This window comes from Sphaeramia orbicularis, chromosome 18 (genome assembly GCF_902148855.1).
Source record: "Sphaeramia orbicularis chromosome 18, fSphaOr1.1, whole genome shotgun sequence".
Classification (NCBI taxonomy): Eukaryota; Metazoa; Chordata; class Actinopteri; order Kurtiformes; family Apogonidae; genus Sphaeramia; species Sphaeramia orbicularis.
In genome coordinates, this window is record NC_043974.1 from 47,634,542 (window position 1) to 47,652,840 (window position 18,299).

The 18,299-nt window shown below is 37.3% G+C and overlaps 1 protein-coding gene across 1 annotated transcript in view; it reads right to left on the reverse strand.

The window, feature by feature from the left end:
- The window catches only part of nwd2 (NACHT and WD repeat domain containing 2), a 71,600-nt gene that overhangs the window by 13,600 nt on the left and 39,701 nt on the right, over positions 1 to 18,299 (reverse strand). The window contains 1 exon segment of the mRNA XM_030162519.1: positions 4,451 to 4,567. Coding sequence (XP_030018379.1) covers positions 4,451 to 4,567 — 117 coding nt within the window.

The following is an 18,299-nucleotide window of genomic DNA, read 5'->3' on the forward strand; positions in this document are numbered from 1 at the left end:
CAATATAGGCAAAAACTGAACAAAACTGAAGAAAAAAGGATCAAATACAAAACAAAATGTAGAAAAATGAAGAAAATAAGCAACAAAATAAACAAAAACAGTCAAAGTGATCAATAAAATGAAGAAAAATGAATAATAAACCAATAAAATAATAAATAACATGAACAAAATAAGCAAAAACTGAGCAAAATGTGTAAAAAACAAGCAGAATAAGCAGATGAAAATAATGAAAAATGTGGAAAAAAATGTGCAAAAAATGAACTAAAATGAAGTAAAATAGAATAAAATAAGCAACAAGGATTTGAATTTGCAACAAAATGAAAAAAAAAACCAAAAAACAAAAATCGGACCAATGGTCCTGTATCTTACCGGCCAATTTCAAAGCTTAGGTAAATGTATCCAGATCCATTTATTCTCCCCCAGTTCTGTGTATTTATTCTATTACAGAAATAGTCCATGTTTTGCTCATATTCAATCAGATCTGTAAAAATTCAAATTCACACTTGATATCATTGATACTGATTTATTGGATCAATCCACTTCCTATCTGTTATAATGGGAACATTTTTCAAAGTCGCACCAAATCTAGAATCAGATCTGGATCCAAATAATTTCACTAACTTTTGTTGACATCATCATACAGAAGCTGTAGACCAAGTCTGAAGTCAATTGGAATTGTAGTTTTGGAGAAGAAGACGATTAAAAGTTTTGTAACAGACGACAGACGACGCCACATGACGACAGTAGCTAACAGTCTGTCAGCCGGTAAGCTACGAACAGCCAAAGTGATCAATAAAATGAAGAAAAATGAATAATAAACTGACAAAATAATAAGGAACATGAACAAAATAAGCAAAAACTGAACAAAACTGAAGGAAAAAATGATCAAATAAAAAACAAAATGTAGAAAAATGAATAAAATAAGTGATGACGACGCTGCGTTTGTGGACGGTGCGTTCGAGGGCGTCCAGACGACACCTGTTGAATCCAGGTTAAGTGTGTGTTTAAAGGTGGAGTGGGTTACAGTGTCACAGCTGCAGGGGACTGCAGAACAGGAAGTGACCGGGACAATAGCCCCCCCCCCCGACGCTGTTTTACAGTCAGGTTCAGTTTATCTGACAGGAAAACTGGAAAACGTCAACGTTCAAAAAACCACAGAAAAACACCTGCAGTAGTGAAAACCACCAAGTACACAAGTATCTGTTCTGACTCTCACACCTCTGTTTTATGGTTTGTTTTTTTTTTACATTTTGACACCATTTCCATATTTATGGTTTCATTTTGTTGCAAAGTTTTCATCCTGTTGCAAATTTTTATGTAGTTTTTCATCTTGTTCCATATTTATGTTTTTTTTTTTTTTTGGCAAAATTTTCATTCTGTTACAGAATTTTACATCTCATTCCATATTGTGCTTGGGGGGGGGGGGGGTTTGCAAAATTTTCATCCTGTTGCAAAATTTTATATAGTTTTTCATCTTATTCCATATTTCTGGGGTTTTTTTTTGGCAAAATTTTCATTCTGTTACAGAATTTTACATCTCATTCCATTCTCATTCCGTTTGGGGGGGGGGGTATGTGCAAAATTTTCATCCTGTAGCAAAATTTTACATCATTTTTCATCTTTTTCCATATTTATGGGGTTTTTTGGACAAAATTTTCATTCTGTTAAAGAATTTTACATCTCATTCCATTCTCATTCCGTTTGGGGGGGTTATGTGCAAAATTTTCATCCTGTAGCAAAATTTTACATCATTTTTCATCTTTTTCCATATTTATGGGGTTTTTTGGACAAAATTTTCATTCTGTTAAAGAATTTTACATCTCATTCCTCATTTGTTTGCGGGGAGGGGGGGGGGGTTTGCAAAATTTTCATCCTGTTGCAAAATTTTACATAATTTTTCATCTTGTTCCATATTTATCTTTTTTGGGGGCAACATTTTCATTCTGTTGCAGAATTTTATATCTCATTCCATATTTGTTTGAGTGGGGGGTTGCAAAATTTTCATCCTGTTGCAAAATTTTATATAATTCTTTTTTTTCCTCACTCCATACTTGTTTCTTTAGCATAATTTTACATAAGTTTTCATTTTATTCCGTATTTGTTTCTTTCGCCAAATTTTACAGAATTATTCATCATTATTCTATAATTATTCCATTTTTTTTTTTTACTAAATTTTACAGTTACTTTCATCTCTGCACATTTTCCCTCCCTCCCTCACTCCCTTTCTCTCCCTCTCTCTCTGTCCCTCCCTCCCTCTCTCTCGCTCCCTCCCTCCCTCCCTTGCTCCCTCTCTCTCCCTCTCTGTCTCTCTCTCTCTGTCCCTCCCTCCCTCTCTCTCTCCCTCCCTCTCTCTCGCTCCCTCCCTCGCTCCCTCTCTCTCCCTCTCCATCTCTCTCTCTCTCTCCCTCCCCCCCTCTGTCCCTCCCTCCCTCGCTCCCTCTCTCTCCCTCCCTCGCTCCCTCTCTCTCCCTCTCCATCTCTCTCTCTCTCTCTCTCTCCCTCCCTCCCTCCCTCTCCCCCTCTCCCTCCGTCTCTCCCTCCCTCCCTCTCTCTCTGTCCCCCCCCCCCCCTCCGATGGTGTTTTACTCTCAGGTTAAGTGCACTTTATCTGATGAGCCCACCACGGGGGGATGGGTGGTGGTGGGCGGGGCCTGGGGTGGGGTGGGGGTTGGCCGCCGCCCAGATATTTATCGCAGCTCCAGCCCCGACACACAAATCAATCACTGGTGCCGTCAATCAATCGGGGGAACTCGGCGGCGTCTGCGCTGATATTTGCTGCGTAAGCTCCGGCACGGCGGAGGGAAAGTGATGCGTTCGAAGACACGGCGCCGTTTACGGCGTCGGCGAAAGCGGAGGCGGTGGGTCCGTCTCCAGGTGTGTGGAGGTCATGTGACGCTGCGGTATGTGGAGTAAACCCAGGATCGCATTAGCGCTTACATCATGTGACCTGGATGGAGCGACAGGATCCACCGCTATCTGTTTACATCCAGTAAAACCAGAGCGATGGCGGGAAAACGGGTCGAGGGGACGCTCCGCCCCCAGCGCCGCCGCCACCCCCACTGCCGCCGCCGTGTCCTCCGGGCGTTTACGACTTCCACTGTTTTCTACTCAGTGGAATCTGAAACCGACGCAGACACAACAGAGAAGAGGAAAAAAAACCAGTACCAGTGGTGGCTCATTGTCATGCTTAATCTGCGGGTCATTGACACCATCACCATGCCAACCCCTGCCATCGCCATGGAAACCAGCATCGACAGGTCGGAGGAAAGCCCCCCGCTCGCCCAGGTGTGGAATGTGAGAGAGTCCGTGTTTGACAACAGACGTGACCTTTAAGAAACACGAGGACGGACGACGACGACAGACAACAGGGTGACGGAACCAGGGAGTCCGATCTGACGGAACCAGGACCGGAACCAGAACCAGAACAGAAACTGGAACCGGAACTGGAACTGGAGCCAGAACCAGAACCAGAACCAGAACCAGAAACGGAACTGGAACCAGACCAGAACTGGAACCAGAACCAGAACTGGAACCAGACCAGAACCAGAACTGGAACCAGAACCAGACCAGAACCAGAACTGGAACCAGAAACGGAACTGGAACCAGACCAGAACCAGAACCAGAACTGGAACCAGAACCAGAACCAGAAACGGAACTGGAACCAGACCAAAACCAGAACCAGAACTGGAACCAGAAACGGAACTGGAACCAGACCAGAACCAGAACTGGAACCAGAACCAGACCAGAACCAGAACTGGAACCGGAACTGGAACCAGAACCGGAACTGGAACCAGAACCGGAACTGGAACCAGAACCAGAACCAGAACTGGAACCAGAACCAGAACCAGATCACAAGACAGAGTAGAAGACCGGTAAAACTGGAACTACAGATGGAACCGGAACCACAGATGAACCAGAACCACAGATGAACCAGAACCACAGATGGAACCGGAACCACAGATGAACCAGAACCACAGATGAACCAGAACCACAGATGGAACCGGAACCACAGATGGAACCAGAGCCAGAGATGGACCAGAACCACAGATGGAACCAGAACCACAGATGGAACCAGGACCCAAACCACAGATGTTGAGGGTGAGGTGGAACCCATTCATCTGGTTCTGGTTCAGTTCAGCTAGTATCAGTGACTCCTTCAGTGGTTTATAAATGCGAGAAGATGAAGAGGAGGATGAGGATGCTGTGGTCCTACCCATAATGCACCTCTCTCTGTGACCCCTCCCCTTGTTCCTCCTCCTCATGTTTGTCTGTTTCCATTTTAAAATGATCTAACACCATCAGTAATATGTCCCTCAGAAGGATCCACCAGAACCACCCTCAGAAGGATCCACCAGAACCACCCTCAGAAGGATCCACCAGAACCCCCCTCAGACCCACATCATCAGAACCGGTCCAGATTCTGGTCTAAAACACTGAATGTGACACTTACCACGAAGCAGGGTCCAGCTGAGGTCTTCAGACATTCCTCCAGGAGCTTCATCCGGAGTCTCTGCAGGTCTGGACTGTCCCACTCCTCTGGGTCCACCCCCCAGTACAGGTCCACCACCTGGACGGACACAGGAGGAACCAGTTTGAGACCCACATAAAAAAACAAAAGGTTCTGGAAGCCAAACCATTTTGCTTATTTTTCTACATTTTGTTCAGTTTGTGTCTTATTTTGTTCATGTTCCTTATTATTTTGTTTTTTATTAATCATTTTTCTTCATTTTATCGATCACTTTGACTGTTTTTGTTCATTTTGTTTCAAATTCAAATCCTTGTGAGCTGAAGTCTTTCCTTTAGTGTCGCCACATATTGGTTGATTTTTTTTTTTTCGAAAAGACCCATTAAATACTGAACATATTGAGTCTGTGCAAAAACACACACAGAGAAAGAGTGGAGTGTTTAATCAGCGAAGGGCTTTTCTTTTCTTCAGGGGAATTCGACAGAAACTGACGCCAAGTTTGGGATTTGACCGGAATAAAGGAACAAAAGCGGAACAGCTTCAGTCAGGATCAGTGGAATTAAACTCCACAGTCATCTTCAAACTGATGCCGTTGCTGTTTTCTCCACAAACACCTGCTGAAAAAAAAAAAAAAACACTCTCCACCGGCGGCGTCAAAGCCCAGCGGGAGGAAACACAAAAACACGACGACACACGAACACAACACGATGGAGGGGGGGGTCTCCTCCACACATTTGTTACCAGTGTTGGCAGCTCAGACGACTGGAACAGTAAACACACCATGGGGGGGGCACCTCCCACCAAAAGGATCCCCGTCTGGGTATATACGTCTGAACCGAGGTTATTATCGTTAACGAAAACTAACGAAACGACCAAAACTAGAATTGTAAAAACATTTTCATTAACTGAAATAAATAAAAACTATAATTAAAAGAAAAAACCATAACTAACTGAAACTGTATTGTGTGTTTACAAAAGTAACTGAAACGGATAAAAATTATGGATAAAATTCCCTTCGTTTTCCTCTTTGTCAATGTCAGATTGATATGAAAGCGATTTATTTCGTGCTAGCATTTTTAGCTAGCAGCACCATACGACACTTTTTGCTCCGTCACTTGTGTTCACTTGTGGTTTCCAGTCGTCTTCTGGTCCCCACTCTACCTGGAAACATGGAGACTAAAGCAGCAGAGTCCTGTCTGGGATTGATTTGAATAGGAGCACAGAGAAGAAGAGAAAAGAGACCACTGAACTACAACTGAACTACAACTGAACTACAACTGAACTACAACTGAACTACAACTGAACTACAACTAAACTACCACTGAACTACAACTGAACTACAACTGAACTACAACTGAACTACAACTAAACTACAACTAAACTACAACTGAACTAAAACTAAACTACAACTGAACTACAACTAAACTACCACTGAACTACAACTGAACTACAACTGAACTACAACTAAACTACAACTGAACTACAACTGAACTACAACTGAACTACAACTAAACTACCACTGAACTACAACTGAACTACAACTGAACTACAACTAAACTACAACTGAACTACAACTGAACTACAACTGAACTAAAACTAAACTACAACTAAACTACCACTGAACTACAACTGAACTACAACTAAACTACAACTAAACTACAACTAAACTACCACTGAACTACAACTGAACTACAACTGAACTAAAACTAAACTACAACTAAACTACCACTGAACTACAACTAAAACTACAACTGAACTACAACTAAACTACAACTGAACTACAACTGAGCTACAACTGAACTACAACTGAACTACAACTAAACTACAACTGAACTACAACTAAACTACAACTGAACTACAACTGAACTACAACTAAACTACAACTGAACTACAACTGAACTACAACTAAACTACAACTGAACTGAAACTAAGCATTTAGAAAATAACGAAAACTAATAAAAACTAGTAAACCTGCTCTAAAAATGAATTAAATGAACTGAACTGGGTTTAATATCTCAGTTTTATAATTTCCTCATGTCTCATGTATCTGAGGACTCATGGCAGACTTGCAGCTTGGAAGGATGATTTATCACTAGGGATGGGAATAGAGAACCGGTTCTTTTTGAGAACCGGATCCCAGTAGCTCGATTCCTTGGAATTGTTTGCCTGCTTAACGATTCTGCTCATGGATTCCGCCTCTGTTGCACATGTGCGGTGACGTCACACCTACGCTGCACTGTTTTAGTCAGAACGAAGACAACATGGTGTTGAGGCAGAAACGGTCTAAACAGACCACACCAGGTCCAAACAGACCACACCAGGTCCAAACAGACCACAGCAGGTCCAAACAGACCACAGCAGGTCCAAACAGACCACACCAGGTCTAAACAGACCACAGCAGGTCCAAACAGACCACACCAGGTCTAAACAGACCACACCAGGTCTAAACAGACCACACCAGGTCCAAACAGACCACCAGGTCTAAACAGACCACACCAGGTCTACACAGACCACACCAGGTCTAAACAGACCACACCAGGTCTAAACAGACCATACCAGGTCCAAACAGACCACACCAGGTCCAAACAGACCACACCAGGTCCAAACAGACCACACCAGGTCCAAACAGACCACACCAGGTCTAAACAGACCACAGCAGGTCCAAACAGACCACACCAGGTCCAAACAGACCACAGCAGGTCCAAACAGACCACACCAGGTCCAAACAGACCACAGCAGGTCCAAACAGACCACAGCAGGTCCAAACAGACCACACCAGGTCCAAACAGACCACAGCAGGTCCAAACAGACCACACCAGGTCCAAACAGACCACATCAGGTCTACACAGACCACACCAGGTCCAAACAGACCACACCAGGTCCAAACAGACCACACCAGGTCTAAACAGACCACACCAGGTCCAAACAGACCACAGCAGGTCCAAACAGACCACAGCAGGTCCAAACAGACCACACCAGGTCCAAACAGACCACAGCAGGTCCAAACAGACCACACCAGGTCCAAACAGACCACATCAGGTCTACACAGACCACACCAGGTCCAAACAGACCACACCAGGTCTACACAGACCACACCAGGTCTAAACAGACCACACCAGGTCTAAACAGACCATACCAGGTCCAAACAGGCCACACCAGGTCCAAACAGACCACACCAGGTCTAAACAGACCACACCAGGTCTAAACAGACCATACCAGGTCCAAACAGACCACACCAGGTCCAAACAGACCACACCAGGTCTAAACAGACCACACCAGGTCCAAACAGACCACACCAGGTCCAAACAGACCACACCAGGTCTAAACAGACCACACCAGGTCTAAACAGACCATACCAGGTCCACACAGACCACACCAGGTCCAAACAGACCACACCAGGTCTAAACAGACCACACCAGGTCTAAACAGACCACACCAGGTCTAAACAGACCACACCAGGTCCAAACAGACCACACCAGGTCCAAACAGACCACACCAGGTCCAAACAGACCACACCAGGTCTAAACAGACCACACCAGGTCTAAACAGACCACACCAGGTCTAAACAGACCACACCAGCTATCCCTCCATTCTGTTCAAACATTCGTCCACATGTGAATCATTTACAGGAATGTCATGTATTTGATTCTCTACTTAGCAACGAATGTAGCGGCAGAGTGAACACCGGCCCAGTTCTGGTTCTGGTGTGGGCAACACACGTCGAACCCAAGTACAAGTTTCTGAAGGTAGAGGAAAGGAAATGAGGTGCACAACAACAGGAGATGAGCCGAGTCGAACTGGTTCGACGTAGTGGAAATGCAGCAATAGAGGAATTAGTAAAGAGTCTGGAGTTTCACTGTCACTGCCCCCCCCACCCCCTACCCCCCAAACTGGACCTGGCGTCATCTGTTCTTATTATTAGTTCATACTGTATATGTTCTATTTTCTGTGCAGATGGAAATATAAAAGACAGTTCATGCAAACACACCTGTTTGGACTCTTTTATTCCTTCACCCAGTGAGAATCGATAAGGAATCGGATCAATAAGCAAAATCGATAATGGAATTGGCATGGTTAAATTCTTAATGATTCCCATCCCTATTTATCAGTGCAGTTACCAGAGGAAGACTGGCAGTCTGCATGTGCTTTTGTACACTCCAGTTCCATTAATACGCCTTCGACTCACCCAGTTTAAATGGCTGATGTGAGTTTCTATTACACCAGTAGATCTGAACCAGTATAATAAGAATACACCTGATGTGTGCTCCAAATGTTCAGAATGCAAAGGAACACTGGGTCACTGTATGTGCTATTGTCGACAAACTGCACTGTTCTGGAGGGAAACCAGGGAAATAACTGAAAAACATTATTTCTGAACAAATCATGTTAGACCCAAAGTTATTTCTGTTTGGCATATATCCAGAAAAACATAAATATACAACAAATGAACGGATTTTTACAGACTTCAGTCTACTTATTGCTAAAAAATGCATTTCATTATTTTGGAAAAGAACTCCTAAACCAGCTGTTAGTCAGTGGATGCAGCAGATGCTTTCTACCCTAACACTAGAAAACATGTCCTGTATTCTTCAGGACAAACAGGAGTCATCTGAACATGTTTGGAATCCTTTCATCCTGTATGCTAAGAATCTACATTTACTGGAGGACAATGCAAACATTTGAAAAAGTTGCCACTGTGGCTTCTAAAGGTGGATGCTCAGATTTCTGTATTTTGTATGATTTTTTTTCTTTTTTTTGTAAACATAATAATGTTTATCATTGTAGTCAACAGGTTGCATGGATCTGATATATGCACTGTTTGTTGTTTGTTGTATGTTTGTTAAAACGATAAAAAATTTAAACAAAAACACTGGCAAAAAAAAAACCTAACTGAATTAGAGAGAAAAAGTTCAAACTAAATAAATCTAAACTGAAAAATCCAAAACTATTAGAACCCCCCCCATCACCACCAAAATTTGTTCCTTGTGCCAGCCTCAACGTTTCCTGAAAATTTCCATCTAAATCTCCTCATAACTTTTTGAGTTATCTTGCTAAAAGACAAACAAACAAACCCAGATGAAAACATAACCTCAGAGGCAGAGGTAAAAACAAACAAACAAAAAAACTGAGTAAATACAGTAGAAAATAATCAAATGAGCAACAAAATCAATAAAAACAGCCAAAGTAATGAATAAAAAGAACAAAAATCTATAGTAAATCAACAAAATAATAAGTAATATTAACACTATAAGCCACAAACTGAATAAAAACTAAATAAAAATAAAGAAATAGGCAAGAAAATGTTGAAAAATAAACCAAAATAATCTGAAAATTTAACAAAAATGAAGGGAAATTAATTCAATAGCCAACAAAATTATGTTCCTTGTGCCAGTATCAACATTTCCTGAAAATTTCCATCGATCCGCCATAACTAACCGTCCATAACTTTTTGAGTTATCTTGCACACAGACAGACAGACAAACCAACGCCAGCAAAAACAGAACCTCCTTGGCAGAGGTAAAAATCCAAAACTATTAGAACCTTGGTCTGACCGTCCCAGAATGCCGAGCGGCCGGCTTCATCTTCCCTTTAAAGACAGAACGCCTGACGCCAGGACTGACGGCAGGCCTGGGCTCGAAAACGGCCGCATCGTCTGCCTCAGTCTGCTGGATATCGATTGAGCTGCAGGAGATGGAGGACTTAAATGTAGAGAGTACATCTGGGAGGGGGGTGGGGGGGTGGGGGGGTCTTCCTTCATGCTCCGCTGCTCTCCAGACTTGCTAGCTCAGAGGACTTTTAGCCCTTTATAATGACTGACAGGTTCTGCAGCCTGGCAGAGAACAGCGGAACCAGGACTGTTACAACCCCATTATGGAGAAAGTCCACCTCAGCTCATCAGTCCAATGAAAAGGTAAATTAAAAACATCTGGAATTAAGCACAAAAAAAAAAAAAATCTTGAATTAAGCAAAAAATGTGGGATTAAGAAAAAAAAATCTTGAATTAAGCAAAAAAATCTTTAATGAAGCAAAAAATCTTGAATCAAGCAAAACAGTCTTGAATTAAGCAGAAAAAAAAATCTTGAATTAGGCAAAAAACAATCTTGAATTAAGCAAAAAAAAAAATCTTGAATAAAGAAAAAAAAAATCTTGAATTAAGCAAAAAAAATCTTGAATTAAGAAAAAAAAAATCTTGCTTAAAATCTTGCTTAATTCAAGCAAAAAAAAATCTTTAACTAGAAAAGCACTCAGAGCGCAGACCTCTATGTAGACCTCTTGTAGTTCTAAACTTTTAATGAAACAAATTTAAACTAGACAAAAACATATTTATTTGTTTTAATTTATGTTGTTGAAGTAACTGTACGATCAAATTAAATTAATGAATCCAAAGTTCTTATTGGACGAATGGCTTCTAAAATGTCGTTCTGAAGCCAACAGTTTGCAATGTGGTTGTAGTCATTTTGCTTTTTGGAGTCACGAGTGACTATATTTGGACACAAGAGGTGGAGATGTAGCAGTTCAATGGGTCATAGGTGAGTTAATGCTAATGCTAGCTTACTGACGATGGTAAAAGCCAAATTTTAACTAACACTGTGATACTATTAGTCAAGTTATGGATATTTTATAAGTAAAAATACTACATATAGCTATGATAAAGGATATATTAAGAAAAAAAAACTTGAATAAAGCAAAAAATCTTGAATTAAGAACCCCCCCCCCCCGATCACCACCAAAACTTCATCATTTGTTCCTTGTGCTAGTATCAACATTTCCTGAAGCTTTCATCCAAATCTGTTCATAAGTTTTTGAGTTATCTTGCACACAGACAGACAAACAGACAAACCAACGCCGGCAAAAACAGAACCTCTTTGGTGGAGGTAATTAAGCAAAAAAAACAAAAAAACAAAATCTGCCAATGGAACAAGTGAAAAAGATTTTGTTCAGATTGGTTGAAATCTGATTTTCCAGCTCTATTGTTTATAAATCAGTTCTTTTTTCTGACTGAATGGTTCCTCTGTAGCTGATTCTGTCTGATCAAATAAAACATTGTTTAGTATTTGTGCAGATTTCTGCTGTAATTCAATTCTTCAAGGAAATAATCACTTAAAAAAAAGAAACAAACTAAAAATGTCCTTTTTAACAGTACGGTCATATATGGTCATATATGGAATGGTGATCCTAGTGTTGTATATTATTGGAATCGTATGGACAGATTTTGGCCGATAATGCTCAGATGTTTATGGACAGAACAGCAGGATTGGACATGTATGTATAAGCGTAAACAGTTGAATGTATGCCAACATTGAAATCCCTCCTCCATTCAGACCGCGTCAGCGCTGACACGTCAGGTTTTAAAGGGTTAACTGAACATTCAGAAGCTGTGGGACTGGATTTGGCCGGTTCCTCCGTTTCCTCGTGTCTTTTTGCTTTTTTTTCTTTCATCTCTACTGAGCGTGTGCGTTTGATTACTTTCCCTCCTCTCCTCGTCTTCCTCGCTCTTCCCCTAAACTCCGGCGGCGTGGGGGGGCGTCGGATTACGTAACAGCAGAAGCAGCTTCCGTTAAGCGGCTTTTCCGACGCCCTTGGACGTTTGCGTTTTGCCCGCGGCAGGTCAAGAGCAGGAAAAGAAGAAGGCTTTCCTATTTATTGAATGTTAGAATATTAGGCGGTGGGATGATGGCCAAGACGCCCGAAAGAAAAGGGCACGAAACCAGGCGGAAAAAAACCAGCCACGGGAAAAGACTGAGGCGAAAAACAACAGTAAAAATAGATCCAGAGCCAACGTAAAGACCTCTAAAGCTGTGGACCGCAGGGTGTTTGACAGAGAATATGAGGAAAACTACTACTGTGGTGTAATAATAATAGAGTAAAACTACTACTGTGGTTTAATAATAGAGTAAAACTACTACTGTGGTTTAATAACAGAGTAAAACTACTTCTGTGGTGTAATAATAGAGTAAAACTACTACTGTGGTCTAATAATAGAGTAAAACTACTACTGTGGTTTAATAACAGAGTAAAACTACTACTGTGGTCTAATAATAGAGTAAAACTACTACTGTGGTTTAATAATAGAGTAAAACTACTACTGTGGTTTAATAATAGAGTAAAACTACTACTGTGGTTTAATAATAGAGTAAAACTACTACTGTGGTGTAATAACAGAGTAAAACTACTACTGTGGTGTAATAATAATAGAGTAAAACTACTACTGTGGTTTAATAATAGAGTAAAACTACTACTGTGGTTTAATAATAGAGTAAAACTACTACTGTGGTGTAATAATAATAGAGTAAAACTACTACTGTGGTTTAATAATAGAGTAAAACTACTACTGTGGTTTAATAATAGAGTAAAACTACTACTGTGGTTTAATAATAATAGAGTAAAACTACTACTGTGGTTTAATAATAATAGAGTAAAACTACTACTGTGGTTTAATAACGGAGTAAAACTACTACTGTGGTTTAATAACAGAGTAAAACTACTACTGTGGTCTAATAATAGAGTAAAACTACTACTGTGGTTTAATAATAGAGTAAAATTACTACTGTGGTTTAATAACAGAGTAAAACTACTACTGTGGTTTAATAATAGAGTAAAACTACTACTGTGGTTTAATAACAGAGTAAAACTACTACTGTGGTCTAATAATAGAGTAAAACTACTACTGTGGTTTAATAATAGAGTAAAACTACTACTGTGGTTTAATAACAGAGTAAAACTACTACTGTGGTTTAATAATAGAGTAAAACTACTACTGTGGTCTAATAATAGAGTAAAACTACTACTGTGGTTTAATAATAGAGTAAAACTACTACTGTGGTTTAATAATAATAGAGTAAAACTACTACTGTGGTCTAATAATAATAGAGTAAAACTACTACTGTGGTTTAATAATAATAGAGTAAAACTACTACTGTGGTTTAATAACAGAGTAAAACTACTACTGTGGTCTAATAATAGAGTAAAACTACTACTGTGGTTTAATAATAGAGTAAAACTACTACTGTGGTTTAATAATAGAGTAAAACTACTACTGTGGTTTAATAATAGAGTAAAACTACTACTGTGGTTTAATAATAGAGTAAAACTACTACAGTGGTTTAATAATAATAGAGTAAAACTACTACTGTGGTTTAATAACAGAGTAAAACTACTACTGTGGTTTAATAACAGAGTAAAACTACTACTGTGGTTTAATAACAGAGTAAAACTACTACTGTGGTTTAATAATAGAGTAAAACTACTACTGTGGTTTAATAATAGAGTAAAACTACTACTGTGGTTTAATAATAGAGTAAAACTACTACTGTGGTTTAATAACAGAGTAAAACTACTACTGTGGTTTAATAACAGAGTAAAACTACTACTGTGGTTTAATAATAGAGTAAAACTACTACTGTGGTTTAATAACAGAGTAAAACTACTACTGTGGTTTAATAACAGAGTAAAACTACTACTGTGGTTTAATAATAGAGTAAAACTACTACTGTGGTTTAATAACAGAGTAAAACTACTACTGTGGTTTAATAATAGAGTAAAACTACTACTGTGGTTTAATAATAGAGTAAAACTACTACAGTGGTTTAATAATAATAGAGTAAAACTACTACTGTGGTTTAATAACAGAGTAAAACTACTACTGTGGTTTAATAATAATAGAGTAAAACTACTACTGTGGTTTAATAACAGAGTAAAACTACTACTGTGGTCTAATAACAGAGTAAAACTACTACTGTGGTTTAATAATAGAGTAAAACTACTACTGTGGTTTAATAATAGAGTAAAACTACTACTGTGGTTTAATAACAGAGTAAAACTACTACTGTGGTCTAATAATAGAGTAAAACTACTACTGTGGTTTAATAATAGAGTAAAACTACTACTGTGGTTTAATAATAATAGAGTAAAACTACTACTGTGGTTTAATAACAGAGTAAAACTACTACTGTGGTTTAATAATAATAGAGTAAAACTACTACTGTGGTTTAATAACAGAGTAAAACTACTACTGTGGTTTAATAACGGAGTAAAACTACTACTGTGGTTTAATAATAATAGAGTAAAACTACTACTGTGGTTTAATAATAATAGAGTAAAACTACTACTGTGGTTTAATAATAATAGAGTAAAACTACTACTGTGGTTTAATAACGGAGTAAAACTACTACTGTGGTTTAATAACAGAGTAAAACTACTACTGTGGTTTAATAACGGAGTAAAACTACTACTGTGGTTTAATAACAGAGTAAAACTACTACTGTGGTTTAATAACGGAGTAAAACTACTACTGTGGTTTAATAATAATAGAGTAAAACTACTACTGTGGTTTAATAACAGAGTAAAACTACTACTGTGGTTTAATAACAGAGTAAAACTACTACTGTGGTTTAATAACAGAGTAAAACTACTACTGTGGTTTAATAATAATAGAGTAAAACTACTACTGTGGTTTAATAATAATAGAGTAAAACTACTACTGTGGTTTAATAACAGAGTAAAACTACTACTGTGGTTTAATAACGGAGTAAAACTACTACTGTGGTCTAATAACAGAGTAAAACTACTACTGTGGTTTAATAACAGAGTAAAACTACTACTGTGGTTTAATAATAATAGAGTAAAACTACTACTGTGGTTTAATAATAATAGAGTAAAACTACTACTGTGGTTTAATAATAATAGAGTAAAACTACTACTGTGGTTTAATAATAATAGAGTAAAACTACTACTGTGGTTTAATAACAGAGTAAAACTACTACTGTGGTTTAATAATAATAGAGTAAAACTACTACTGTGGTTTAATAATAATAGAGTAAAACTACTACTGTGGTTTAATAACAGAGTAAAACTACTACTGTGGTTTAATAACAGAGTAAAACTACTACTGTGGTTTAATAACAGAGTAAAACTACTACTGTGGTTTAATAATAATAGAGAAAAACTACTACTGTGGTTTAATAATAATAGAGTAAAACTACTACTGTGGTTTAATAATAATAGAGAAAACTACTACTGTGGTTTAATAACGGAGTAAAACTACCACTGTGGTTTAATAACAGAGTAAAACTACTACTGTGGTTTAATAATAATAGAGTAAAACTACTACTGTGGTTTAATAATAATAGAGTAAAACTACTACTGTGGTTTAATAATAGAGTAAAACTACTACTGTGGTTTAATAACAGAGTAAAACTACTACTGTGGTTTAATAACAGAGTAAAACTACTACTGTGGTTTAATAATAATAGAGTAAAACTACTACTGTGGTTTAATAACAGAGTAAAACTACTACTGTGGTTTAATAATAGAGTAAAACTACTACTGTGGTTTAATAACAGAGTAAAACTACTACTGTGGTTTAATAATAGAGTAAAACTACTACTGTGGTTTAATAATAATAGAGTAAAACTACTACTGTGGTTTAATAACAGAGTAAAACTACTACTGTGGTTTAATAATAATAGAGTAAAACTACTACTGTGGTTTAATAATAATAGAGTAAAACTACTACTGTGGTTTAATAACAGAGTAAAACTACTACTGTGGTTTAATAATAATAGAGTAAAACTACTACTGTGGTTTAATAATAACAGAGTAAAACTACTACTGTGGTTTAATAATAATAGAGTAAAACTACTACTGTGGTTTAATAACAGAGTAAAACTACTACTGTGGTCTAATAATAATAGAGTAAAACTACTACTGTGGTTTAATAATAATAGAGTAAAACTACTACTGTGGTTTAATAACAGAGTAAAACTACTACTGTGGTTTAATAATAGAGTAAAACTACTACTGTGGTTTAATAATAGAGTAAAACTACTACTGTGGTTTAATAATAACAGAGTAAAACTACTACTGTGGTTTAATAACGGAGTAAAACTACTACTGTGGTTTAATAATAATAGAGTAAAACTACTACTGTGGTTTAATAACAGAGTAAAACTACTACTGTGGTCTAATAACAGAGTAAAACTACTACTGTGGTTTAATAACAGAGTAAAACTACTACTGTGGTTTAATAATAGAGTAAAACTACTACTGTGGTTTAATAATAATAGAGTAAAACTACTACTGTGGTTTAATAATAATAGAGTAAAACTACTACTGTGGTTTAATAATAGAGTAAAACTACTACTGTGGTTTAATAACAGAGTAAAACTACTACTGTGGTTTAATAATAATAGAGTAAAACTACTACTGTGGTTTAATAACAGAGTAAAACTACTACAGTGGTTTAATAATAATAGAGTAAAACTACTATTGTGGTTTAATAATAATAGAGTAAAACTACTACTGTGGTTTAATAACAGAGTAAAACTACTACTGTGGTTTAATAATAATAGAGTAAAACTACTACTGTGGTTTAATAATAATAGAGTAAAACTACTACTGTGGTTTAATAATAGAGTAAAACTACTACTGTGGTTTAATAATAATAGAGTAAAACTACTACTGTGGTTTAATAACAGAGTAAAACTACTACTGTGGTTTAATAACGGAGTAAAACTACTACTGTGGTCTAATAACAGAGTAAAACTACTACTGTGGTTTAATAACAGAGTAAAACTACTACTGTGGTTTAATAATAATAGAGTAAAACTACTACTGTGGTCTAATAACAGAGTAAAACTACTACTGTGGTTTAATAACAGAGTAAAACTACGACTGTGGTTTAATAATAATAGAGTAAAACTACTACTGTGGTTTAATAACAGAGTAAAACTACTACTGTGGTTTAATAATAGAGTAAAACTACTACTGTGGTTTAATAATAGAGTAAAACTACTACTGTGGTTTAATAACGGAGTAAAACTACTACTGTGGTTTAATAACGGAGTAAAACTACTACTTTGGTTTAATAACGGAGTAAAACTACTACTTTGGTTTAATAATAGAGTAAAACTACTACTGTGGTTTAATAACAGAGTAAAACTACTACTGTGGTTTAATAATAGAGTAAAACTACTACTGTGGTTTAATAACAGAGTAAAACTACTACTGTGGTTTAATAACGGAGTAAAACTACTACTGTGGTTTCATAATAGAGTAAAACTACTACTGTGGTCTAATAACAGAGTAAAACTACTACTGTGGTTTAATAACAGAGTAAAACTACTACTGTGGTTTAATAACGGAGTAAAACTACTACTGTGGTTTAATAATAGAGTAAAACTACTACTGTGGTCTAATAACAGAGTAAAACTACTACTGTGGTTTAATAACAGAGTAAAACTACTACTGTGGTTTAATAACAGAGTAAAACTACTACTGTGGTTTAATAATAGAGTAAAACTACTACTGTGGTTTAATAATAACAGAGTAAAACTACTACTGTGGTTTAATAATAACAGAGTAAAACTACTACTGTGGTTTAATAATAGAGTAAAACTACTACTGTGGTTTAATAACAGAGTAAAACTACTACTGTGGTTTAATAATAGAGTAAAACTACTACTGTGGTTTAATAACGGAGTAAAACTACTACTGTGGTTTAATAACAGAGTAAAACTACTACTGTGGTTTAATAATAGAGTAAAACTACTACTGTGGTTTAATAATAGAGTAAAACTACTACTGTGGTTTAATAATAACAGAGTAAAACTACTACTGTGGTTTAATAATAACAGAGTAAAACTACTACTGTGGTTTAATAATAGAGTAAAACTACTACTGTGGTTTAATAACAGAGTAAAACTACTACTGTGGTTTAATAACAGAGTAAAACTACTACTGTGGTTTAATAACAGAGTAAAACTACTACTGTGGTTTAATAATTAAATAATAATTATAATAATTATAATTAAAGAAGAATGGGAGAAGTTGTCAC